Source organism: Microchirus variegatus (assembly GCF_963457635.1).
Source record: "Microchirus variegatus genome assembly, chromosome: 6".
Lineage (NCBI taxonomy): Eukaryota > Metazoa > Chordata > Actinopteri > Pleuronectiformes > Soleidae > Microchirus > Microchirus variegatus.
In genome coordinates, this window is record NC_139807.1 from 18,467,855 (window position 1) to 18,494,460 (window position 26,606).

The 26,606-nt window shown below is 40.3% G+C and overlaps 3 protein-coding genes across 4 annotated transcripts; 1 reads left to right on the top strand and 2 right to left on the bottom strand.

Annotated features, from left to right (window-relative positions):
- Positions 1-416: 416 nt before the first annotated feature.
- On the bottom strand, positions 417-5,214 carry sybl1 (synaptobrevin-like 1). 2 transcript variants are annotated; one of them, XM_083890760.1, is made up of 8 exons: positions 5,076-5,214; positions 4,495-4,672; positions 3,586-3,643; positions 3,045-3,182; positions 2,828-2,918; positions 2,491-2,558; positions 2,312-2,404; positions 417-1,280 (listed from the first exon to the last, which is right to left on the bottom strand). In XM_083890760.1, the coding sequence occupies exons 2-8, from the start codon at positions 4,638-4,640 to the stop codon at positions 1,215-1,217; spliced, it is 660 nt and encodes a 219-aa protein (XP_083746886.1). In that variant the 5' UTR covers positions 4,641-4,672; positions 5,076-5,214; the 3' UTR covers positions 417-1,214. The 2 variants fall into 2 exon arrangements, with proteins under 2 accessions (XP_083746886.1, XP_083746887.1); XM_083890761.1 differs by having other exon boundaries at positions 5,041-5,084.
- A 562-nt stretch (positions 5,215-5,776) lies between these two features.
- polr1d (RNA polymerase I and III subunit D) lies at positions 5,777-10,555 on the top strand. Its single transcript, XM_083890668.1, has 5 exons — positions 5,777-5,828; positions 6,641-6,738; positions 7,070-7,146; positions 9,467-9,549; positions 10,302-10,555. The coding sequence occupies exons 1-5, from the start codon at positions 5,790-5,792 to the stop codon at positions 10,347-10,349; spliced, it is 345 nt and encodes a 114-aa protein (XP_083746794.1). The 5' UTR covers positions 5,777-5,789; the 3' UTR covers positions 10,350-10,555.
- A 10,702-nt stretch (positions 10,556-21,257) lies between these two features.
- On the bottom strand, positions 21,258-25,925 carry LOC310929041 (endothelin receptor type B-like; the record flags this gene model as incomplete). The annotated part of the gene is made up of 7 exons (XM_083891741.1): positions 21,258-21,398; positions 21,477-21,585; positions 21,678-21,811; positions 21,917-22,066; positions 23,823-24,027; positions 24,127-24,239; positions 25,542-25,925. 7 exons carry the CDS (start codon positions 25,923-25,925, stop codon positions 21,258-21,260), a joined length of 1,236 nt encoding a protein of 411 aa, XP_083747867.1.
- Positions 25,926-26,606: the final 681 nt, after the last annotated feature.

Sequence of the window (26,606 nt, forward strand, 5' to 3'; positions counted from 1 at the left end):
CACGTTAGGATATTACACTCACGAAGGACACAGGTGGCTATTGATAACTCGACACTCGACACCTGCCACATGAGCGCGCAGCAGCGACGAGAGCGCGCCGCTGTCGTCGAGCCCCTGATGAACAAAATTGTTCCACCTGGTCGCTGTTTTTCAAGCATCAACACAATCCTCACACTCACCTGTCAGTCAAACCGTTGTTTTTCAAGCATCAACACAATCCTCACACTCACCTGTCAGTCAAACAGTTGACTGGACACAGCTCACTCAAACTGTCCCGCTCTGATCTTGACAATATTTACATGGACTTTGACTCAATGTGGTGAGTTCAATGAACTCAGTTTAGCTTACATGAGTAACTTGAGGAAATAAAATGCATATCAGTCAGTTTTTCAGCTATAGAGATCAACCAGTTGATAACATCAGAGTTTATTATTTCAAATCTGAATGTACAATAATTAAATAATTACATGATTATAAACTATATGATGCCAAGAAGCAAAATCCTATGTACAACATAGTAAAAGTGCACTGAGACATATGGGCAAACTATAGGTAAAAGGCAAAATCAAGTCTTCAATGAAGTCCACAGGCATGAAAGACAGACATCTCATTCAATTTAAACAAATGATTATGTCTTGGAAACAATAATATCAATCAAATGTACAATTGTACATTATTTTTGTGATGGTCTTATCTGCAGAAGTGTTGTACATCCGCTTTCAACGATACTGCTGTGCTTTGTATTAAATATAATGTAAACAAGGGAATCAATATACTGCATCTGTTGTGTTAAATAATCTGTGTTATGTTTGTGATTCATACTAGTTACAGTCTGAATTGATTAATTACATAAACATGTGCAGGACAGTATCACAAACTGATACATGAGGCCACTAAGTGTTAAAGGGTGGATGAATGCACCAGACTAGAATAAGACTATTGTATTATTGTTCCACATCAGTTTTGGGTCACACTGCTGATGTCCATTAGTGTGGGTATGAGGTGAAACTCCCTCTCCAGCAAGCAAGTCAATGTGCACACTATCAAAGAAGGGTCAAGGAAAGATGCATTCGGAGGTGCAGCTGCACGTGTCTTCCATTGATGTTGAAGCTTAAAGTGTAAAGCAATGAGAGCAGTGTTTCTTTTTGTGTCCATTGGCAGGCAGAGTTTTACAGGTGCTTCTCCCCCTCATCCTTATCTCCTGCATGCTCCACTCATTTGACACAACTGGGCCAGCGGAGGCCTCCACAGGCAACAGAGACAATAATGTAAAGGACAACCTGAAAAGAGCACAGAGAAAAAAAGAGTCAACTTCTCGCTCAACTCATAGTGAACAATGCAGGAGTGGAGGATGTCTTCTAGTCAATGACAAAAAAGGCTGACCATTCGATTTAAGAGTCTTTAACACTTAAAAAAAGCAGACATAGCCTTGACTTACAAACCCGCTAAACAGGCGATTAACACCATTCCAGTTGCCAGTGTATTTTTTTCACCCCTGCTTAACCAATGCATGAATTGTGCCATCACAAACTTGCCAGATGAAAACAACAGCACCTTTGATAAATTGTTACTTTGGCTATTATTTTGTACATTTTTGACTTTGTAACCACTTTCCATTGATCTGAATGATGAGATTTAAAAAAAAAGGTGCTGTCCCAAGCTGGGAAAGTAAGGTTGGTTGGTGATCATGTTTTATGGCAGCTGGCATCCAATATGTTGCATTACTGCCTTATATATATATAACATTCCTTTACAAAATATTTTTACATGAGTTTTCTCCTTGAATATATCATCTTGAAATCACTAGGTCTATTACGAGAGGACTGCAACTCTCAAAAGGTAAGCTTTACTGCAAATATATATAGCTAATTGACACACTAACAGCCAGAAGATGAACAATTGTCGTAACATTGTGCCGCAAATAATGCAGGAATTTAAACTGGTGCCAAAAATAAAGACAAAGAAGAAACTGGCATGTTCACCCTGGTCTTGAGTAATGCAGATCAGAGCTAAAGCTGATAAAAACCTGCATGCACCACAAGGACTTTTCCCCAAGAATTAATGCTGATAAGACACTTTCCCACATATCACAAAAATCACACTTACACACAGGTTTGAATTGGATTTTGACCAGTGGAAATGTGGCATTAGGGAACATCAATAAAAACAATGCTTTCAGTAGTCAAACAATAGTGTGAATAATGTTCATAATAGATGAACATGAAAACAGCAGAAGCCAGGTTATTATTTAATATTTGTTTTCTTCCTGCTAATAACCATCTTGCCAGTTAATACCACTTCCTGTACTCACCACGCACACCAGCACAATGACCACAGTCAGCTTCAGGTTCTTCATACACATGGCTCGAGCAAGGTTACGACTTGTGGTCTTAAATGTGACTGACTGCATGAAAACAGAGAGGGAAAAAATCAGTGCCAAACATTCAAGCATGCATTAAAGACAGCAAAATAACAGGCCATTAAACTCACTGAATCGACTAGATTTTCAGTCTTGTCAATCAGCAGCTCCAGCTTCTCTCCTCTCTGAGCTACTAAATCTGTAAAAACACAAAGTGGGTCAAAGTTAAGTTGGTACAATAGGCTCACTGTAATGATGAGTGTCACATTAAAATGTGGTTTAACCTGGAAACATGTTTGAAGCAGTGATCCTGCAGTTAAATAGTATTTTGTTTATCATAATATTTAGTTAATATAATAAAATACTGTTTTGGTTTTTTTTAAATCACAAATAAGTAACTCAACAAGTCTTATATTTCTATTAAATATGAATTAGGTATCCCTGTATTAAGAGGCTTAAGAAGCTGACCTATGTTGCGGACCATAATGCCCTTCAGGTCATCCACTTGCATCTGACTTTCTGTGACACGATCTGAACCCCGTGGGTCTGAGTGGTGTTTCTACAAATAGGGATGAAAACAAAGAAAGGTCAGAGAAAAACAAGAAGTGAAAAGTGCATTTCATAATACTTTGTGTATCTCGTTAAGTCACACAAACCTCATGTTGCTCCACGTGCTTGTACTCACCATTTGAGCTGCCAGTGCTGATGAGAATTCACTGTTCATTGCGTAGGGCAGAGCAGTTTGAGCTCGAGACCCATATGTAGTCTGAAAACGCTTCTTAACTTCACTGAGGAAGCTGAATGCACGTGATCTCTCAAAATCCTTTGACACACAAGAGTAAATGTCAGTGTTTAAGAATCATATGGTATATAACATTGAGACTGTTACAATGTGAGTGTACTGTTGTGAGTGTAACTGGTTCTAGGCCAAATATATGACGATACTGTGAAAACAAACACCTAGGCCAAACCTGTCTATAACCGTCAGAGCCTAATAGCAGTAACACTGCAGTGATGTCTCACAGTTAGTTCAGACTTACACTTTGTTTCTAAATATCCATCTGTTAAACTAAAAGAAAAGGTAAATAAAGTACATTTCTTAAATTATGCCCTAATCTGTAGCATTTGGCTATTTTGAGGTGCTGTGAGCATTTACAGCTGGCCTATTTTAATACAATATAATTTAACAAACATTGGATTGACATCTGAACCAACTGTATACTTACATCATCAGTAATACACAGGTATATGATTCTGTCATGGCAGATGTAATGAAAGAGATAGCTGAGAAAGAAAAGAGAAAGTAAATTGTGAACATTAAATAAACGCAACTGAAAGTACACAGTTGAACTTTCATTTGTTTCAAGTACATTCTATGCACCTAAATATGTCTCGGTAAACATTAACTCGAAGTAACCACTACTAAATGGGCCATAAAAGTAAATCACATTAGTTGTCTTTGTTACCCTCTTTGCTGGCAAACGATCTGAATCAGGAAACATCAAACTTTATACTTGTGACATGTCATGTGCTACTTTATTGTTTTAGGCAAGATAAAACAATAAAGTGAACTGAACTTCTGTGAGCTTAAATATTGCCCAAGTGCCCAAGGGCTTGAGACTTGTGCTTATACGACAGTCCACGCATAATTTAACATATAAAGGAACTGAAAATCTTTTTAACTTGTAGACATCACTGATCGTGTCAACAGCAATGTATTCACATTCACTTTAAACCAATTACCATTTGATTTGATAAATATTGATGCAATTGCACAGGTTATTGTGACAACAAAGTTGGATACCATTATCTGAATGTCTGAAATGTTTAGCAAGATCATTAAGAGTAGAAGAGCTGTCACAACATCAAGTTCCATGTACCATGTACCTACACTGTACAATGATGACACCTGTTGAACTGTAGGCTATGGCACAACATGGCACAAAAGATAAGACAAGCATCAGCATACACTGATGGTTTTAAGAACAGGACATGACAGAGGAGGAGAATATGGACCCAGTTTTACCTCCAACGTATCTGGCCATTTCAAGTTAATCAATAGATCATTTAATGTCTCATTTGTCTCATAAAACCTCTCAGCCCAAAATGGTACAAATGTTAATCTTCTGTCCTACCTGCCATGGCTGTAGGTCAGTTTGTTATTCTCAGAGGGGATTTTGGCCAAGATCTGTTCAGTTACTTCCAGGAAGTTCCCACCACACCATGCATGCTTGGCCAGGATGGTGGTTCCTCGAGCCACCACAGCAAAAAGGATTGCCATGGCAACAGATGGGCTTTCAGCTCCAACACTTGCTGACAACAGAATAACAATATAACAGCGATATGTTACTGGTAGAGCTACAAACAAACAAACAAACAGGAAGAATAAAAGCAGAGTGGAGAACACAGACATTTGGCAGGTGATGGTGATGTTTCAGACATGATGGAAATAAATGGGATATCGGGTGTGAATGCGCTTAACATTAGAACAAATAAAAGCAGTAATCATTAACGGTTAACGATTCAACGGTTACGACGAGCAAACGAAAGCCAGATTAATGCATTTTGAAAAACAAGCTAACCAGTCACAATGTTGTTGACCAATAGAGATATAGGCGTCACACAAATGGCTGCTCGTCAACACAGTTAAATGTAACATTTCTAACAGCGAAGAAACACACCTAACGCCGATTTTAAATAAAAAAAACTCCGATACCTCAAAGTGCGCGGTTCACAGGAGCTCATTTAGCGGAAGCTCCCGCATCTAAAGACGTTTCAGCTGCTAGCGAGCTAGCTAATCCCTTCTGACTGACTTCTGCTAATGCAAATCAGCTAGACCTGCAGACCGGAAACCAGTTAACGCTCTGCTGCTGGGTAATGTAGTTCCCATCACAGCCATATGTCCTTCAGTCATCGTGTATCGCTTTACTTTGAACTACATTTTTTCATTTTCCTGCAACGTAATCATGACGTCACATGTTTTCATACCTCACATTACGCTATGGCGACGGTGTGAATAAATGTGTATTTTTCTGCCCTCGTTATGATCTGACAGGCAAACAACACTCCACGTTTACATTACAAAACATTAAAATAAAAAAGTCACTATGCCTTCACATGAAACAGCAATCTTTACTTTACTGTTAATGGTTTCAGTAAGGCCAGTGGTAATCTGTCTGTCTAGAAAAAATAGGACAAGTGACGATTGCGCATGTCTTGATACTTTCACAATACTCACTGTGGATGGGAATTAGTACTCTTTACAGCCATAATCGCAGCCTATCAGTGTATTACCATTGTTTGTACATTATTGAATAGAGAAGAAAACCACTTTGTTGTGCAGTAGAAACTCCATGTTGCGCTTTTTCCTGCCTGTCAAACATTACTGAGGGCTAAACTACACCAAATTAGTATTGACGGGATATGAAGCATGGCTGCAGAGGGCGAAAAGAAACGAGTGCTGGAAATGGTGAGATTATGTCGTCAGCGTAATTGTATGACACTGTTTATATAGAACATCACCGTGTCGTTATCACACTCTTTATGGAACAAGACGATCATGCAAAAATAAAAAGACGAAGGCAGCATTTGGACCACGATTGAAATCCTCACGTGGGAAGCTACTGTAGCTCGCTATCAGAAAACAGGATTATTACTCTCGATTCTCAACGTACAGTTAACCCTCTCATCTCCACTCACACGATGAATGTTGCTATGTTAAGTTACAGTAAGTCCTGTAGAGTAGTAAAGTTTCTTTACATCTGCTTCTTCCTCAGTCCATAGCTGATTCTGTGTTTCTCCACTGGGGGGCAGTCTTTAACTGAATTGGACCATAATCCGCCTTCAGTTTACACCTCTGTTACTAACCCACTGTGAGATATTTATTGCAATGATTTTTTAAAAAAAAAGACAACTCTTAACTAGGCTATGAGGAGTTTTGCAAAAAAAACAAAGCAGCTGGACCATCCACAATTTTAACTTTTTATTTTTCAATGTGGTTGTATTTGGTCTTTTTGTTAAGTTTTTGTAAAAAGATGTTCATTTTTTTCCCCCAATATAGCGTGTTACTCACCATCTGTGTCGAATGCAGAAAGACATTCACAGCATATTTTGTAAACATTTGTTTATTTATCGGAAGTTGTATCATCCTTGCCATATTCAACAAAGTTACCGCATGTTTTCTGAATATCTTGCAGCTGTAGTCACAGGTCTGTGACGGTATTACACTTGCATGAACTGAAAACCTTTACTTCCCTGTTCATACATGTTTTTGTATTTTAGGTCCAGGCTGATGGTGGTGATGAAGGCTCTGTGACGTTTGTGCTGCATGATGAAGATCACACACTGGGCAACTCCGTCAGATATATGATCATGAAAAAGTTAGTGTTTTTCTTTTAAAGTCAGAATGACTTAGCCATGAGGTGTGACCTATTTTCCATGTTCCTCTCTGGCATTTATGCATATTTGAAGTACAAAGAGAATTATTGAGGCTTAATTTAGCTATTTGTGCTTTGAGTGCAGCTGATGTTGTTTTTGGTGGTCATTTTGACCCTTGTGCACTAACCTCATCTAAAACAGATTTGTTTCTGCTTATTTTCTCCCTATTTGCTGGATCAGTCCAGGTCTTGACTGTGGAAAACTTTTTATCACACGGCCCCCCCGTGATCCTTTGATAACATGTGTCACTTTTGCTTTCCTGTTTTCTGTCAGTCCGGATGTGGACTTTTGTGGCTACACCATCACCCACCCATCTGAGACCAAGATCAACTTTCGTATTCAGACACGAGGTGAGAGAAACTACTCCCGTCGAGGATGTCGCTTTAATTTAACCCAGGTCTTTTTAAATATAAGAATGTTTGTGGGACAACTTGAGATTCACTAAACATTTTACTCAAAGTCTGGTGCATTCACTTTATCCACTCGGCTGCAAAAGAAAAGCCAGTCGCAGATTCTCAGGACAGCACAAACACACACACACACACACACACACACACACACACACACACACACACACACACACACACACACACACACACACACACACACACACCCCCACACCCCCACACACCCACACACCCCCACACACACACACACAGCCCTTGTTCATGTCAGCAGAGGACTTAAACCACATGCCTTGTTAGAAAGAAACGCATAAAGAGCCAGTAGATATCAGCAGCTCTATCACATGAAAAGACTCGGTAAACAACTTGTTTTTTTGTTGCTGGAGTAACTTTCTGGCTGTCTGGAGGGCCACTCCACTCAGTTCCATTCCCACAAGACACAATTACCTTGTAGACAACAGGAAAATGTGCTGCTTCCCACTTTTTCTGTTATAACTTATGTCTGTCTGTTGTTGAAGAGAAGAACCGATAACATGTCATTCATAAATCTTGATGCAGTTGTTGGTGTTGAAAGTTGTGTAAACATAAGAAGATTTTAATCTTCTACCACAACTTTCACTTTTATGTTTTTATTACTATAGCATGATATGTAGGATTATTTGGTTGCTCTCTCACAATAAGTTGGTGAATTCACATTATTCAGGTAATTGTGAATGGCTGAGGCGATTCTAGAGTCTGTGCGGGCCCGAGGCAAAAATTTCCAGGGGGCCCTTCCAACCAGTGTTCCTCACCATTATGTTACAAATAATCTGACACTAACGAAAAATGTATGACTTAAAAATATTTTTTTTTCAAAATGAATGAAATAACATGGAAATGAACAATAAAATACTGTAAATAGCTTTATACATTATAAAACAATATAAATATTGTTTTATAATGTATGTTCTTTACAGTGCAATGTAATTTTTTAACTAAGTTTAAATAGTTTTTTTTAAAACTATTTAAACTATGTAAAGTGTAATTACACTGTAATTCGCCCATTGTAAAGAACCCACATTATAAAACAATATTTATATTGTTTTATAATGTGGGTTCTTTACAGTGTAATTTACTAAGTTTAAATAGTTTTTTTTATTATATAGAACAATTAATTACTGTAAATAACTGAAAAAAACCTATATAAACTGAGTAAAAAAGATATGCATTACACTGTAAATAATTCTCTTCATTTTCCAACTTGCAGAACGATAACTTCACACAGGTTAAAGTGAGGTGGGGCCCCTTTAGGGAGGTTTCCTACTGAGATGTCATTGCAAATCGCCCATTGTTTTTTAAAGGGGGACGAGGAGGTGGCTGGTCACTGCACATTTCAGTAAAAACAGCCTCCCCTATCGGCTCGGGGCCCCAAGCAGTTGCCTGCCTTGCCTGTTCACAAGCTGCGCCTCTGGTGAATGGAGAAAAACTTAAATATTTTGAATTTTGTGGTGGTCTTTAGCTCACAAACATACAGTCCCAGTGATTTTTTTGAAGTACCACTCAGGGGAGTCACTCCAGAACCTCATGATTTATAAATATCTTATATAAGATTCTAATTTTTCTCAGGAGTAACATGCTGTTGTAACACTTTTTGGTATCGTAAGTCATTTGTTTGGGTAACATTTATAACTTGAATCTGTTTTTAAGCAGATTAAAATATGCATTCATCTGTTTTTGTGTGTATTTTGAAGCACAGAAGGTGCAGCTTGTTAATCTTAACATTTAAAGGATAATCTCACAACTCTAAAATGAATCATCTTATATTGCAAATATTTTGGTCAGGAAAAAGTGACACAAAGTCTTCCTGTCGTCTCACTTTGGCGGATGTTTGCGATGAGTCAGTGTTCCCCACCATGACCTCAGTGAAAAACGACAATTGTCATTCTTTTATTTTTAGCATATAATTTTTTTGATTAAAGGCGCCATATGTAAGAATGTGGCCAAAAACAGTTACTACACTCATATTCAAAATACTGCGGTGAGTCATATTCGTATTTTGGCTGTACTGTTGTTGGCGAGTTTACTATGTTATATGAACATTATTCCTGAGTCTCTGACATACTGTAATAGGAGGATTTTACTGCCAGTTGCTTTAGATGTATTACATAATGCACCTTTAATGAATTAGATAAGCATTAAAAAAACACTCAAGCATAAAGTGATGTTTCACTGTTTCTTACTAAATTTGTTTTTAATGGTGTGATGAAGTGTTCGCTGTGTGTTTCAGGGGGAGTCGCAGCCGCTGAGCCTCTGCGCAGAGGTTTGACTGAGCTCAGTGCTGTTTGTCAACATGTTCTCAACACGTTTCAGGTAAGTCTGCCTCCATCTTCAGTCAGGATGTGTCCATGCACACTGAAGCTACTGTTGTAGCTCCTACTGTTCTTGTCCTGGTATACAAACACGAGACGGAAATGGATTTATTGAATGAGACATAGATGATGATATGCCTCCGTTATCTCTGCTGGTGTCTTCTCTGTGTCTCGGTGTCCTCTTTTACTACTGGATTTAACTCTGGGGATGGGAACTGTGGAGCATGTGTATTATGCCTGGTGCCATTTTGGGTCCAGTCAAACTTATTTAATTCAATTCGATTCCCAATCGCATTATCTGGGGTTGTTAGTGCAGCTACGAGAAATTCAATTTAGCACAATATCAGCATGACTGACGTGTTCAAATGTCTCGTAAAAGTCTGGTTTTAGTTGGACCAACAGAGTAATTAGTTTCATCTCATGTCATGTAAATGTTCCGACCGTCTTTGAAACGATGTTGTCTTGAGTTTGTAAAGTTAGATTTCTTTGAGTGCAAATTCCTGCACATACATACGTATTTCTCAGCTCACGTCCCATTTGATTTACCTTTTTGTTTTCTATAAAATGTTCAGACAATGGTGTGGGAGCTTTGATCTCTCAGAGTGAAATGCGATCAGGAGGTGAACTTTTGAATTTCTCATGTGAAAAATGTTTTGGTGTGTGATGAAACCCTGGGACTGCTTTTACAATGTATTCCAGTGTACAAAAAGGAGTCCTAAAACTCAAACAACATTTTCTTTCATTTTGTTCCAGGCGAGAGTTAATGAGTTCAAAGAGAGGCAGGAGCAACCCATGGAATGAAGAGCTGTCACATGTGGATCCATCAGACAGAAGCTCATTCAAACTGTAAAATTGTGTTATTTTGATTTTTCCCTATTTCTGTGTTTTTGACTGTCATGAGAAAGATGTCGTTATATACGATTGATCAGGTTGCATTCAAACAATTGTACAGTTTCTTTTTGTATAATGTTCAAATTGGTTATTGATCTAATAAACATTTCCTCTGGTGTTAATCTTTGTTTTTAGTTGTTGTGATTTCAAACACTTTCATTTAAATGTTTTCTTCCATTTTCATGCAGAAAATTTTTTTTTTTTTTAATATTTGTAGATGCTGAATGTAGCACCGAACAGGGGTAATTTCCAGTTGAAATAAATCCAGTTATTCTTGTAATGCGTATAGAGATGCTGTCTGAATCTCTGACCTGAAAGTATTTACTTTCAGACAAGCCCAAGACAATTATAGGTGATTTATTTCCTGGAAGTCTCAGCTCCTTGAGTTCCTTGTGGCGAACGCTCCGAACATGTGATACTTCTGTTCCCTCGGTGTTTGTTTGGTCTGTCGAGTTCAGCTGGGATGAGTCTAAAAACTTCTAATCACATCTCCACCCATTTTAAGCCAAACATAGGTTATTATAACACATCTCACTTTCAACCTTAATATTTCCCATCAGTGAGGATGTCCAAAATAAAAGGTGTCCTGGGAGCCATAGGTTCTCTATAGGTTCTCCATGTGTGTTCTCCTTCATTGAAGTCACTTTAGACTTCCTCGTAATGCAACAGTCTGCAAAAACACGTGTACTCACATCTGTTAATGGGTGATGATCTGGGTTTTAGTGTTGGTGGAAGTATGCGTTTATTGTCTTTTTTTACCAAAGGAAATATTTCCCTCATTTAAAAAGGCACAGGTGCAGCACATGGAGACGCCTTCCTTTTAAATCACAATATTTAACCATGTACATGTATTCACAGTTACATTGATCCACAAATTACTTGTTGCCATTAGTTTTTAGTTGGGCTTTTATACAATCCGTGCTCTACACAAGTTTTCTTAATTTACTCAGTAAGGAAATGTCCTAATTGATCTCCTTTGTTTTGAGCTGTTTCCTTTTTATTTCAACAAGAGTCTATAACAAATACCAAATGCTGGGCAAAAACATTACTTTTATTGACTCAGTGAGCTCAACATAGGGAATTAATTTTATTCTCCAATGTTCTATCATTTCTGATTTTCTAATTTCTGTTCTTGACTTTTTGCATTATCTATATCTATATTATATATACCTGTAACATGAATAATGTGAGTACTCCCTGACTCAACACTTCTGTAGACCTTGCAAACTACTACTTTTACTAATACTAATACATGTTTGGTGAATGTTGTCCTGTGTCATTGTCAAAATTAACCTTATTGTCACTCAGACCAATACAGATTGTACAGCAGGTTCCAACGGCATGGCACGGCATGGCATGGCACGGCACGGCACGGCACGGCACGGCATGGTTATTTTGCATTTACACTACCTGGCACTTTTTTTGTACCTGCTCAGGGGAGGTTCAAAGCGAGCTGAAGCGATACTATGCGTGACGTTGCCAGACTACCAGCCACTGAGTGCCGGGCAAAAGTCAGAGAATCAAGCCGAACTGTATGCCTAACTGTAGATCATTTAAAAAAGCTTAACAATCATAAAAATGTGGGTTGATCTTCAACAATTACCAGGGAAATGTCGAAAACCTCAATATTTAACAGAGGAGTGGTGTATTTAGTGACAGCACTGCTGATTGTGATCGGCGAGTGGCATCACAAACCCTGCCGCTGTATTTCCGTTCCGTGACTGTGTCAGACGGAGTCTGTGCTCCAGTCATGGAGGAAGTACTGAACAAATAGTTTTAGTTAAATGATTCTAATGATTCAGTTACACTGAAAACAACCGATTGACAAGTCACTAGTCAGTCGTTTTTGTGTGTCGCATCATGTAAAACAAAGTCACAGCAGTTTCATGCAGCCGTGCAGTGATGACTCCGCCCATGTTGAGTAGGTGAGTCGAGGTGAGCTGAGACCATAGGTGGATAAAGGCCTTCAGATCCAAACCACACTATAAACTCACTAACAAAAGAAGACATCATCGTAAACTTGGGACACATTGTATATGTGAGCTTTAAGACATCTGTTTATTATATCCGTACCATAGAGTAGTGGTGAACGTAAACTTAAGGTTCCTATATGGGCTTGACTCATAGGTAATGTATCAATTCCTGTCATGTAAGGGGGTTTTGCACATTTATTTCCTCTTGCCGTTCATCCGAGTTAGATTTGCATTCACATATATCCAAGCCTCTCTCAAATCAACAACACAGAAATATTCCATTGAAGTTCCAGGATGTGAATGAGGATTTATAGATTTAACAGTAAAATAACAGTCAACAAATCTTTTTACACCAAACCAAGCACAGCTTCTAATGGGCATGTCCACCAACACACATTGCTAGACATTTCCAGTATACAGTATATCTACCTATCCCTTTATCTATCATAGCTGCCAAAGGTATGAAAGGTCCAGAAAGAGGTTTTTAATATGTAACATCAAAGGTCCACAAAGCCACATTCCTGCCCTTAAGGCCATCTGTTAACTACTTAAATTGTTCACAAATGACACTGTAACAACTAATCCTGCAATAATAATTTCAACTAACTCCAGACTAAATTAATTCACTACTGTATACACTACCTAGTATAAGATTACTCAGAAATCCAAATGTCTTCCCTAGTGCAACTTTGACAAGAGCGAATAGAAACAATCATCTTTGTTATAAACAGCACGTCAGTTTTTCCCTTTTCATCTTTTGTTACATTTGGTTTACGTCAGGATTCAGAGAAGGATCGTCAAAAGTAAACCATGTCAGAACTCTTAATTATGAACATCAGAAGTTTTTCCATCTGGGCCCATTATCCTCAGCCACGCCAGCGACACCACCCTCCCAAACAATAACATGGTCACAGGTGTTACGTGTCTGTATCAAAGGAAAACGTGTACACAGGGCTCCAAGTATACTTTGTGACAGCTCTCGCGTCATAAAGCTCTCCCTCCCTGATCTTATCGGCTGCTACAGCTGCTGCAGCACTATCAGTCTAAAATGGAAAGAAACTTAATTGAATTACTTATCAAACTGACTGGAAGTCAACGGGAAAATTGAGTAAATGGTCTCAATTTTCTCAAGGTTTCTTCAAGGGAAAATGATGTAAATTAGATGATAAAGTACGTCATCAATGAATGGTCACTCGTGTGACTGACAGCCGGCGTCATCAGTCATGACCGGTGGTGACTTGGTGCTTATCTAAGTTTAATGGACACATTATCTTATGTGTTAATAGTATATAAATGAACTGTATTATTCAGTATTGGCTAAAGAAATAACATTACAATTATTCACTTTCACAAGCAGTCAGCAATGACTGGGAGCTATGTCTGATTTCTATGTGGTGAACAACACCTTTTCCTATAGCTACTGCACATGGGTATGGTTTGATTCAGAGTGTGTCTGACAAGTGGCTGCACACACGGATAAACACACACACATTTATACACACACACAAAACAGGCAGTGACAGTTAATGTTGATAAAGTACCAGTGTCTCTCTTTTTTTTATTTTATCTTCCTCTCTTAAGTCAGAGTTCCTGATTATGTTGTGGAAGGGAATTCCAGAGAGTAGAAGCAGAGGCGGCAAAGGCTCGCTCCCCCACGGTTAGGTGGTTGGTTCTGGTGATAGGGGGTCAGGAGGTTAGAGTCAGGAGAGTGGAGACAGCGGGTGGGGGAATGGCAGTGGATAAGGTTAATGAGATAAGAGGGGGCAAGGTTATCTAGGGCTTCATATGTGATGAGGAGGAATTTGTATTTTGCGATTTTGATCAGGGAGCCAGTGGAGCTGTTGGAGGATGGGGGTAATGTGGTCTCTGAAGCGAGTGTTGGTGAGTAACTGAGATAGAGAGAGAGGGAGATGCACAGGCAACAATAACAATGACAGTGTCTAGGTGTGTAGCATTAAACAATTAAAGTGATTCAAAAACAGACAGAACATACTTCACAGAACAGAACATAAACAACATTTGACTGACATTCATTTGTATAATAGGTATGGTTTCTAGTAATCGTTAACAACTACATCAAGAAAGGGTATCCAGGCTTACAACAGCTATATCAGTTCAAATGTATCTTATATTGTAGTGTTGTGTGTGTGTGTGTGTGTGTGTGTGTGTGTGTGTGTGTGTGTGTGTGTGTGTGTGTGTGTGTGTGTGTGTGTGTGTGTGTGTGTGTGTGCATTATGTGTATATGTGTATATGTGTATATGTGTATATGTGTATATGTGCAGGTGTTGGTATAGATGTGGTTGGAATCTGAGTGGGGGACCGAGTCATTGTCTGACCAACCCCCAGCAGCGAGCCAATAAGGATCCTGACGCCTGGGATACCACAGGGCAGGAGAATCCCACTGCCACCACTCCCCCAGGATAGCTACGCATCCACCCCCAGGGTCAGCCTGGGTGGGCAGACGGCAGCAAAGCCACGGACAGAGGCCAAGCCACCCCACGCCCAGGCAGATCGAAGAGGCCAGGGCCTCCCGCACCCAGAACCCAGTAGCGCCCCAGGGCAGGGCCAGCCCACCATCGGTGGGAGCAGAGTCCCCCCAGACTGCCCACAAGGGAAGCGGGCCAGAGCCCACCACACACCAAAGACCTACCGTACACCCCCCATCCCCAGGTGGGACAGGCGGAGGCCCATGTAGGACCCCAAGCCAGGGGGCCCTCGGAGATGGCAGACAGGAGTGTTGACGCCCATCACCGACCCTCACCGGGTAAGCAGCCAGCTGCCCACCACCGCACCTTCAGGGAGGTCGGTTGTGATGGACCGCAGCAATTCCCCCCGGGCCCCCCCCCCCAGGCCAAGCAAAGGCGATCTAATCTCCCCGCGTCCAGCGATACCCCCAAGCCACCATAGCTGCTCCCACCCAAACAACCAGCACTTAAAATGAAAGGGGAGGTGTGGCACAGACGCCCTACTGCTGGCAGACAGTGGACGTCGACGTGCCTCCTCACCCACCAGACCCTGCTGTATATCATGCGATAAAATTAGTTGTCAGATCGTCAGGGGCCGTGGAGAGTGGCCCCACCATGTGGTGGATCCACCCCCCATCGACCCGGCCATACCTCCCCCAGTGCCCTAAATGTATGTGGGGAGGTGTTTGAATGATGAGTTCTGTTTTGTTGCTGCTGAGTTTCAGGAAGTTATTGTCCATCGAGATTTTCCTGTCAGTCAGACAGCTTATTGGGGAGAATGACTGGGGTGATGGATTTGGTGGAGATGTACAGTTGTGTCCATGACGTGTTCAAGGGGAAAGAGGAGCAGGCCACCGTGGATGACTGAGGTTTTATAAAAGTGAGAGTAAATTGCTGTACTTTAAAACTTAGAGCCATAGAGCTTGCATGACCCTTGTGCAACCCCAGCCACCCACCTGAATAAAAGGTATTTACCTATTTGGCATTTGTCAACCTGCTTCTTGGAAGTAAACTGAGGAGCCACATGTCCATCTGTCATACCAAGAAAAAGAAGGTTGTTCTTTCCCAGTGCTGCTGACAGGGTGGGTCAAAGAGTAGAGATGACTCATGCTCAGGGCCTGTGGGTCCAGGGGGACCCAGGGGTGTCAATATCAATGTACAATGGATTGAGGTTGACCTATATCTGGGACTGAGTATGCTAATTTACTGACTGACACTGCACTGACAAATAATGTAATGTATTTATACATAATATTAACAGATCAATGTCATAACTTGCCTCAGGCTGAAAATCATGTGGAAGTCATTGACTGGTCAAAAATGCAGATCAAACATGTGCAGGAAACAATGAATCACAGACTATCCCAGGCACAAAATATCAAGACAATTATCTAGCAAAATAACACTCTGGTGAAGCGTCTCCCATACAATGATTTATGTATTTTTATTTCTGCATATTTTCATGTAAAGTGCGGCTCGAAAACCACACAGGTAAAGGAGCCCAATGTGGAAATTTTGCCTGATTACAGCGTTAATGTTAATTTTGGAGGAATTGTTTTCTCCACTCAGTAATCAATGGTTATTTTATATCTTTCTTCCATCTTTGTTGTGGTTTGTTGTGGTTTGCTTCTGAGGTTCAATGCCTGTGAATCACAGAAACCCAATTAGTAACACTGGTTTGGTCTGAACTCGGAAACCACACCGAAGTGATGGCAGTCACATTATGAGAGTATGAAAGCATGAGATCAAAGATTTGCTGATGCATTGATAAACACCAGAGTCTAAACATGCAAGGGTAAAATTACCAAATTAAATTGTAAATTTAACAAATCTATAGCTGACAGTTTTACAAGAGCTGCATGTGGATGTTACAACATTGTAGAGAGATTGCTCTAGACAATTCTATTGATAAAAATCAGCTTTAAGCCCTTTGTGTGCTGAACTAAACTTAGATTGAAATGCCTTAAACAATATGTTTCAAATAAAAGCTGCAACTTCAGCTCCACTGCACTAAATTCACAGCTTCATGACAGAGGGGCATTTAGGACCAAACCACATTACTGCAGGGCTGTAAATGCTTAACACCACATCTTTGTGAAAGTATTGCGCTCATGCTTGTTTGTGTTTTTATACAAGATGAGGTTTGAGCCCCATGATTTTTACAAGAGCATGTTCTTGCAAAATCATTCCGTAGTGTTGCCATCTTTTAGTCACATACACGACATCTGATGTCGCAAAGGTTTGTTTTCTGAAGCACAAGCTTTGTATAATCCATCCATCTTCTACCACCTTATCCTCCACACGAGGGTCGTGGAGGGCATTTCCCAGCTAATCCCAGCTGGCATAGGGCAAAAAGTGGGGTATACACAGGGCCACATAGAGACAAACAACCATTTATTATCACACCTATGGTCAATTGAGTGTCCAATTTACCCATTCCCCAAAGCTGCATGTTTCTGGACTGTGGGAGGAAAATGGAGAGCCTGGAGAAAACACACACACACACACAGCGAGAACATGCAGAGGCAAAGGCAAGAGTGCAAACCACTACACACACCAACCTTGGGCCCCACTTTGGATGATCAATCAACCAAATTAAAGCAACACACCTAATGGACATTTTAATAAAAAATACATTCCTCATGTCATCATAAATAGGACATGAGGAATGTTCTTCATGTCATCATAAATAGGAAAGTACAATGCATTATAAACCTTACTCTCATTTTGTTAGTCTGTGTTTCTCTGGAGTGACGTGAAACCTGCAGGTCCCAGGGCCAGCGGAAAAGTTCCTGAATTAACTGTGCACGAGTTTATGTTTGTTGTTTGATTGAAATGTCACATAAATAAACATGATAACTTGTTCATTGGTTACCTTCAGAAATTGTATTCATGCATTCCTTATTTTCAAGAATTCCTTAGCTTCACATTAGAGCAGCACCAGTGAGTGAATTTGCCGAGGCTGGTTTAAAAAATTAAAGTCAACCAACTATGTCATTAGTACAAAGAGTGTGTCAGCTTCATTTTGCATGCTTCAGATGAGACTTATTTTGAGGGATATGAGTCACAGCCTCTTTTTCCTCAAACTGCTCCTTCCCCACAGAGGCAGCCCTGCGTGGAACATGTGACAGACAGAGGGATATGATTAACTGACTCTTTATTTACACTTCTCTTCCCTCAATTTCCTTCTCTGTCTTCTTTGCACTGTAAGTCCCACATTCCTCTGCTAATGAGAACGAACGTCCTAGCTCCCACTTCTTCCACCACCCGTGGTTTCAAAGATGAAAGCAAGTTGGTGCTTGAGAGACTCCACACTTTAGATTTGGACATTTTTCAAACACCGATACGTGAGATGGATTGTTCTAATAAAAAAAAAAAAAAATTTAAAAGAGGATTTGGATCAGTTACAAACAGGATTTAAAAAGAAATAGAGAAATATGTAAACAGACCCTTAATAATACAGAAGCGCATTGTATTCACTTGAAAAAAAAAAGTCCTGTTTTTCTGAGTAATTACTTTTCGGTTTGGTTTTTTTTCTAATATTTTTTTTTCTGTTTTTCATGCTAATTTTTTTCTGTTTTTCATGCAAATTTTTTCCCCCGCTGTTTTTCAGAGTAATTTTTTTTTTCAGAATTATCGAGAACCTCCAACCTGCAAGTGACTCCCATAGAGCTATGGTGACTCCTTCCCAGAGTGGTCCTGTTGCACATATATGTTAGTTATGGAGGTCTACTTACATACATTAACTTGTTTTTATGGTCAAAAACCTCCTAGTTCCTGTAAACGAGCCGATAGAAATCTCTCTTTTCTGACGCTGTCCTCAGCTGCGATATTTCAGACTGAACTCTCACACCCAGAAGACAGAGTGTGTTGTGATTGGCCAGCCAGCGTAGAGCTTTCCCAACTGTCTTGTGATTGGCCAATACCCGGAAGTGACATAATCAGCACACCAGCTCTCAGAAGTGCAGCTCCCCCCTCTGGAACGGTGGATGCACTGCTACTCATTATCAAAACATTGTTTTTAACAGTGTTTAAAAATAGCTTCTTCACGACTCCCCACCGCAGTCCCTTTTATGACTTTGACCCCGAGTCAGACCCAGAGTCAGAAGACACTGTCACTCGTGAAACACCTCCACAACGGACGTTATTCTTCTACTGCGGTTCAATGTACGCAACCGGATGTACCCGGACGAGTGCCCGGAGCAGGATCTGCTGTTCAGGAGAACTGGTACTTACGTAACCGGACCGGGTTTTTTCAGAGATCTCGCTGAGCCCGAGATTACAATAAAACACAGCGTTCTCAGCAATGGCTGAACTGTTTGTTTCGAAACTTCAGAGCTTCGTCAACAAGGTAATGACGCAGATACACACTAAAAAACATTATTTGGAACTTCCGGTCTAGGTCTGCTTTAATAACTCAACTATGTACATGAAAAGTCTATGCAAGCGCTCCACCCACATACACATAGTCTGCAACATGTCATATCAGGTCAGTGTCCATGACTGGACATCCACACAGTGAATGAATAACTCCAGCACAAATAAAATAATATTTATTACAACATTCTCTCAAGATGTTGCTAAAGTATAAATGTAATCCAAACCACCAGACTCAACATTCACATTTAATTGTCAACCTACTTTGACTTTTTAATGACTTAGCTTGGTGGTCCCTCTATAAGAGATCCTCACAAATCAACTTAGACCTTCCGGCATACAGTTGTTTATAGACAAACATAATTAGATATGATGAGTTAATGAGTCACACACTACAGGATCAGCTGATCTGAGCACGGCTGCAAACCTAATACAGTGGCAAAGAAATATAATATGTGATTTTTAACATAAATATATTGTTTGGCAAAATATTTGTTGTAAAATACATTCAGTGACAGTTTGAATGATGAAATGAACAGAAAAGGTGAGATTTTGTATCTAAGTCTCGAGAAAAATCTCTTTCTCCTGTGCATGCATCATCAATAGACTTGCACTATGTTTAACACTTTGATTTATTTAGGTTTAAAGTTTTAAAATGTAGCTTAATACACTGAATACATGATCAATGTGTTCTCTCTGTTAAATGACTGGAAATACAAAGTCATAAACTGCAGTTTCTCTCTTGACCCTTTAAAGACCCTTAGGTTGTGTAAAAAGTGTTTTCTTGAAGATTTGTTACTGAGCGCTCGCTGCTATCTCCAGCTACAGATGTCCCAAATCTAAAGTTCTTAAGTTCCCCATAAGGCACGTCATGTGATTCAACGCTTTAACCTGCATCTGTCACTGGAGTTTATGAATTTACCTGGATTTATTTAGTTACTTTAATGAATGGAAAGCAGTAATATTTCTAAAGTATATTCTCGGATCAGTATGTAATCCCTGCTGTAACACTCGACATCCATTACATTTCTGTCCTTCCTAAAGCTTTTGAGCATGGCCATAATAAAAAAAGCTTATCAGAGTAAACCACACAAACTGACCCCTCACTGATGGTAAATAAAATTCCTGGGAAAAAAACAAGATGGAAAAAAAAAAAAATGAACACCTCATGTTGGAAGGTGATACCAGCTTCGGTGTTCTGTGTTATTTTCTTAGAAAAATAGAAGCTACATGCACTAAATGTAAGAAGCTGAGACTTTATACACAGTGGAAACCACTTACAACAGCATGGTTACTGTGACAATAATACTGCTAATATCTTCAATGTCACACGACAGGAATCATCTGGTGTTTGTCAGAGTTCAGGAACAACAGCTGTCCTCCACATGATTTGGAACTGCAATCATTTCCAGATGAAACACTTCTGAAGTTTAACCCTCCAGGTTACTGTGAGTCGGACACTGAGGCCCGTTTTACTCCGGCATGACATCACCAGGTCACATGGGCATGGAGCAGTGACAGCATACACTTGACATGAAGACATTAATAATTGGCTGCTGATCCTGGGGGTCACACTTTCCCTATATTGTTCCCCGTGAGGTAATAAAGCTTGAACAGTTAGTACTCATTGGTGCTATTATTCATACACGCAGCACTCAGGCTAGATATACTTAAAAGTCTACAATCTGCAGGAAAATAAAACTCTACATTTTACATGTGGCGTAAATGAACATTCTCTTTAACAATATTTACTATAATGAAGAGATTAATGCAGCGTTGGGTTCATCATGGTTTCTGTACTTAGTATTAGAGCCTGAATAGCTATAGTCCTGTTTATGTCTGTCCTGCAGCAGTAATGTCTGTCTCTCACCACCTTTCCCTCCCCACTCAAGTCTGACAGCCAGTCTGTTGGTGGAGGACGATGCAGTTTCATGGCTTTGGCAGAAGAGGCATATGTGTGTTTGCATTTGTGTACGTGTGTTTGTGTGCGAGTACATGTGCGTTTATGAAGAGCTTGTGTATTTCTGACTGGAGCGGGAGCTTGAGCGGTCGAGTCCATCCCCGTGGCAGGAGCCCTTCCAGCGATCTCCTGAACCTCGTTCATCCAGAGGAGACATTCTGTAGCACCAGCAGCACAGGCAGGACTGCAAGACACCAAGACAGACAGTCATGCTGACTGCATTTCATGGTTAAACCGTATTTAATGCAACTTTGTTTCTTACCTGGAAACAGTTTTTAAACTTCTGGCTCACAAAATACAGAGCAATTGGGTTAATGCAGGAGTTTAGGGAGGCCATGTTGATCCCAATGTAATCCATCACGAGCAGGAAGCTGAAACGGAAAAAGGAGAGGAGTTTATAGTAAAAACCACACTAATAAAATCTGCAGTATATTTGTGTTGCCCACTGAATCTGTGTGCTTACCTGAGCAGTTCACAGCGGTTTGGGTCATGTTGGTCATAGATTGTTTTCTTCAAAATACGGCTGAGATGTAGGGGCAGCCAGCAGAGCGCAAAGATCAACACAAGGCAGAAAACCGTCTTGGCCACTTCCCTCCGCTACACGCACACACACAGAAAGACAAATACTGATGCCTTCATGTCCTACGAATTATGGTTAGATGATTATATATTATAAACACCACAAGTTTTCCTTTTACATACCTGTTTCATGTGGTCATTGAGTGCAATGCGCATGCCTTTTTTGCGACTGAGCATCTCACAGGACATGAGTGTGTAGAAGATTCCTGTGCAGGCCAGTGGGAGGCAGAAGTAGAAGCCAAACAGCCACCAGTCTTTCACATTCTGGTAGCACTGGAAAAACAACACACCCCATCATAAAAAAAAAAAGTGCAATAGCACATGCACACGCTTAAGAAAATAAATAGTGCTGGATTGTGGCCTTGAATCGTTGCCACACAAAATGTGTTTTTCATTATAAACAGTGACACGCATAATTCAATCTGTGGACACAGAGACTTAAAGTTGGATCTTTCTTTTCAAGTTTCAAAAAAAAAAAAACAGTTTTGAAAGTGTCGTTACATTAAAGCTTTGTACAAAAACCACAGGACAAAAGTAGGATAAAGTGGTAGAACATGAATAAATTAATATTCTTCCATATATTTATTTTATTTTACTTTAGACTTGTTTTTTCTTCTTTCTTTCCACTTTTCAGTAAAAGGACACAGATGCTTAATGGATCCCCTGTAGTTATATACGAAAACATATTTTAAAACATCTTTCTCATGTAGCAGCTTTATGAACAGAAACAGCGTCATTCAGTGGGAATTGTATAAATATTGTATTCCATTTGGTTGAGTAACTTGGTCAATATTGGCAGGATTTAAGGAACAAAAGGAAATCTTGATTAAAGAAGCACACCATTGCTGTCCCAGAGGCACTGTGCTCTGAAGTAAACCATTGTGTTGCCGTGTATTTGAACGCCACATCATCAGGTGCAGGATGAACAAAATCCACATTTTTCCTTTGTTGAATCAATCAGAGATTCTAATCCGAGAGCTGTCATGGTCACATCTGTGAACCCAGGTTGTGCCTCCTGTGTTGTGTGTGTAACGGTGTGTATGTGGATAGACCTCGTGCTCCTCACTCCTTCCTGTCTGCTCGCTCACCATTCTATTAACCGTGTAGATTAACTGCAGATTGTGTCAGACACACTGGTGTCCACTCATGTGTTGTCATGTATCATCTATTTCCCACTAAATGGAAACAGAAGGGTTAGAAATTGACACCATGCTCTATCGAAGAAGACCTGAAACCTATGATTGAGACTATTAAGTCCTCAGGAAAAAGTTAATTGGGATTATAAATCAAATAAGATTTAGTTCTTCTTGGAACCAGCAGTCGCTCCCTGGTGACTTTCTGCAATGTCTGTACTTCCATGGGCTTCACTTATAACCAATGAAGGCACTGACATCTCGGGTACTGCTCATTATCAAAACAACACTGTGCCATTTCATCATCTCCATTATTTGTTACCTCCACCCTGAGGCCACTTTGTTACAATGGTTGTTGTCAGTGATGTATGATGACATGAGCCAAAGAAAATGTCATCACGTGACAGATGCTTTATTACTTCACAATACTTTAAATTCAAACCAGTCGACTCTTGGCATGGCAGCCATTATGTTTTACATGTTCAAGCAGGAAACGGGGTTTTATTGACAACACTGCTCTGTTCAGTTCGTGTAAGTCAGAGCAGTGTGGCAGTGAACTAACATGCACCCTGAAACAGTTATAACTGGGATTTCCCTCTTTATGGCTGCTGTGCGCAGAACCCACCATTTTTAGCACATTTTCCAGATACTTTGATATTGTCTTTTCTTTCTTTTACAGTTTGTAATTAGCGCAAATCAAAGCTGCATGGCCCATTTTTTACCGGTCCCTCACAGTATTACAAAAGCATGTGTTTTTTTTTTTTTGTACATTAAGGATCACTCCTTATTTATTTCTACATTATATCCATTGTCCGTTGTAGTCAGTAGGGCTGTAAGAATCTTACACACAGTGAGTCGATACCAGGCTATGCTGTTGATATAAATAAAAGTCCAACCTTCATAAAGCTGTTGCTCTGGTCCGGGTGCAGCAGACATACTCGCAGCTTGTTGCCTCTGTACGGCATCTCCAGTATGTCAAAGGCCAGCACCTCAGGAACGGCCAGCACCACCGCCACCAGCCAGATCAGAGTCACCTCCGCAGCTTTCCACAGTGGGATTCCCATCCCTTTCACCCTGCTCCATGACATCACTGCATGGTAACTACACACATACACACACACAGCATAGAGACATGGGCATTAGCTGTCAGTGCTAAAATATGTCATGTACAGTATGTGTGTGGAGCAGAAGTCCACTTACCGGTCAATACTGAGGGCACACAGACTGAGGACGGTGATTCCCACAGAGGCTTTCTGAATGAACGGCACCAATTTACACACATATACACCAAACGGCCAATCCTCAGCTATTAGCTGTGGAGAAGAACAATGGAAACACACATGAGAGAAATTTGAAAATTGTCAGCTGTGTAACCAGTGAAGTTCACTGAGGGGTCCTTTCTTATCGCACGTCTTCTTCTTATTACTCCAGCAGCTAAAGCCAAAACTAACAAGAATGTGTTCCTCCGCACAGCAAACATCCTCTCCCCTGGGAAAAGGGAAAATGAATTCTGCTGCACTTTCTATTTTTTGGAGGCTTTTTGCATAAATCTACGGAATTGTCTTGTAGAAGTTGAACGGCCTCCTCGCTTTCAGCTTTTCCTCACAAAAGGAATCTCATTGTAGGAAATGAGAAGACTGATTAAATTTATTTGACTAATGAATTCAATGTGTTTGAAACATTTGACAACCGTCTTTGAGCCAAAGTAGAAATGGAAACCACATGAAATTAGCATTCGTAGAGCCAAACCACCTCATTAAACTTCACATCAGTTTATTTTCAACAAAGAGACATTAATTTGATCTAATGACTTGACTTGATGCTTGTCTGAATCTACAGCATCAGAGACCCTCACACTTGACAAACAAAAGCAGGAGTGTTTGGATTTCCAATAATTGTATTTGGCCAGTTTAGGTGTAGTTGAATGTATACATACAGTAGTCATTCCACTCCTAATCTAAGACTAACACAAGACTTCATGTAAATAAACTCACAAGTTATGTTTCCATGTACAAAATTTTTTGCTTCCGAAAATCCTTCTGATCGTTCCGACATAGATGCAAAAAGAAATAATCCTATTGTAGTGTATGTACACAGTGTTCAGTTGGAATGGACTATTTTGACATGTGCGGTGTTGTCTCATTGTCCTCGGTCCTCAGTTTGATCGACTGTTTATGTGAGCCCTGATCCCAATGACGATCCGCACATACAGTACCAGACCTCTTGTTCGGAATTAAATTTGTTGATGTCTCGGATAAGCGTTTTCAAATTAGCATGTTTACTTGACATACTATTTTTCTGATCTGCTTTTATTTTGATTACATACTGTATATCCATATGACATTAAAAGGTGTGTAACCTAACCAAAGTTTAGAGTGAAAGCCACACACAAACGAACAATGCAAGAAAGAACACCAACTTTTTAGGACAGGCACAAAAGAAGTTTTGGACAGGTTGGACTATATTTACTTTAGTACAACTTCCTGTTCCATGGCGAACCGTCTAAATACAGCAACATCTTTTGACAAAATATCAATCTTTTCACAGCGTAGCATCAACAAGGTTTTTCCCAACACTATAGACTATAGACAGACACAAAGAATGAATGAAGTTACCTTAAATACATTAATGGGGATAGCGATGATGATATATAGCAGGTCCCCCAGTGCCAGGCTGCCGATCAGGACGTTTGGCCCATTCCTCATACACTTGTTCTTGTAAATGATTCTGAGCAGTGTAGTGTTGCCGATGATCCCCACCACAAAAATCAGGCAGGACACGATGGTGTTCACATACTTGAAGGCCTGCTTGATCTCTGTGGGCTTTATGCACAATGGAGGGGTGATGCCCTGCGGTCGGCCTGACTGTGGTGGCAATGGGATCGAATAGTTGCTCTTGGTTGGCTCTGAAGCTTCAGGCGTGGCCTGGGCGTCGCGGGCGAACCTGGAGGCTCCGACCTCCGCGACCATCAGGAAACAAAGCAGAGCAAGAACCCTCATCCTCGCTCCAGCCTTGCACTCACACTCGCCAGCTAAACGCTTAAAGGGTAACTAAATCCCCTCTCCTCAGGCTAACTCAACAAACAATGCCTGATTTTGAAAAATGCCAAGAAGTGGAAGGAGAGCTGGTTGAGGGAGAGGAGATAATCCCCTTAAGTGGTGGAGAGAGAAAACCCTCTGGGGTTTATAAAAGGGGGAGAGTGGACTAAGAAAGCTAATTTAATTAATTTAAATGCAGTTGCTGGTGTTTGATCAGTTCAGTACTTTACACTTAACTGTGTAGATTTGCTCCTGGATCAACACATAATATTACTACTACATTATACCCATATACGCTGGTTTTTGTCACATGCTCACACACATTCACACACTGAGCTTCGCTCCAGGTCTGGCAATGTGTGTGTGTGGGTAAACGTTTCTCCGTCCTGTGGGGAGAGCAGACAAATCACCATGTTACACACAAACACAGCTGTGCATGTACACGTCTCCACACAATATCAATCATTTTCTGTATGTTCTGTATTCTGTCGATGTGTTTGTTCATTAAAGCGGTGTTGATGGGGAAGCTTTTCAGGATAAATAAAACCACATAAATGTTTGTTGATGCATTAAGAGCGAGAAAAGAGAAACCCTGTCTGGAACGAAATTATGATTTGTGACTCACAGTCGTCATCAGATTTA

Excerpts from the sequence above, each read along its gene's own strand:
- sybl1 (XM_083890760.1), bottom strand. The coding sequence starts at position 4,640 with ATGGCAATCCTTTTTGCTGTGGTGGCTCGAGGAACCACCATCCTGGCC. Across the intron at positions 2,919-3,044 it reads CAGCACTGGCAGCTCAAATG|AAACACCACTCAGACCCACG; the intron begins GTGAGTACAAGC and ends CCCTATTTGTAG. Across the intron at positions 2,405-2,490 it reads CTGAAAATCTAGTCGATTCA|TCAGTCACATTTAAGACCAC; the intron begins GTGAGTTTAATG and ends GTTTTCATGCAG.
- polr1d (XM_083890668.1), top strand. The coding sequence starts at position 5,790 with ATGGCTGCAGAGGGCGAAAAGAAACGAGTGCTGGAAATG. Across the intron at positions 5,829-6,640 it reads AGAAACGAGTGCTGGAAATG|GTCCAGGCTGATGGTGGTGA; the intron begins GTGAGATTATGT and ends TTTGTATTTTAG. Across the intron at positions 6,739-7,069 it reads AGATATATGATCATGAAAAA|TCCGGATGTGGACTTTTGTG; the intron begins GTTAGTGTTTTT and ends GTTTTCTGTCAG.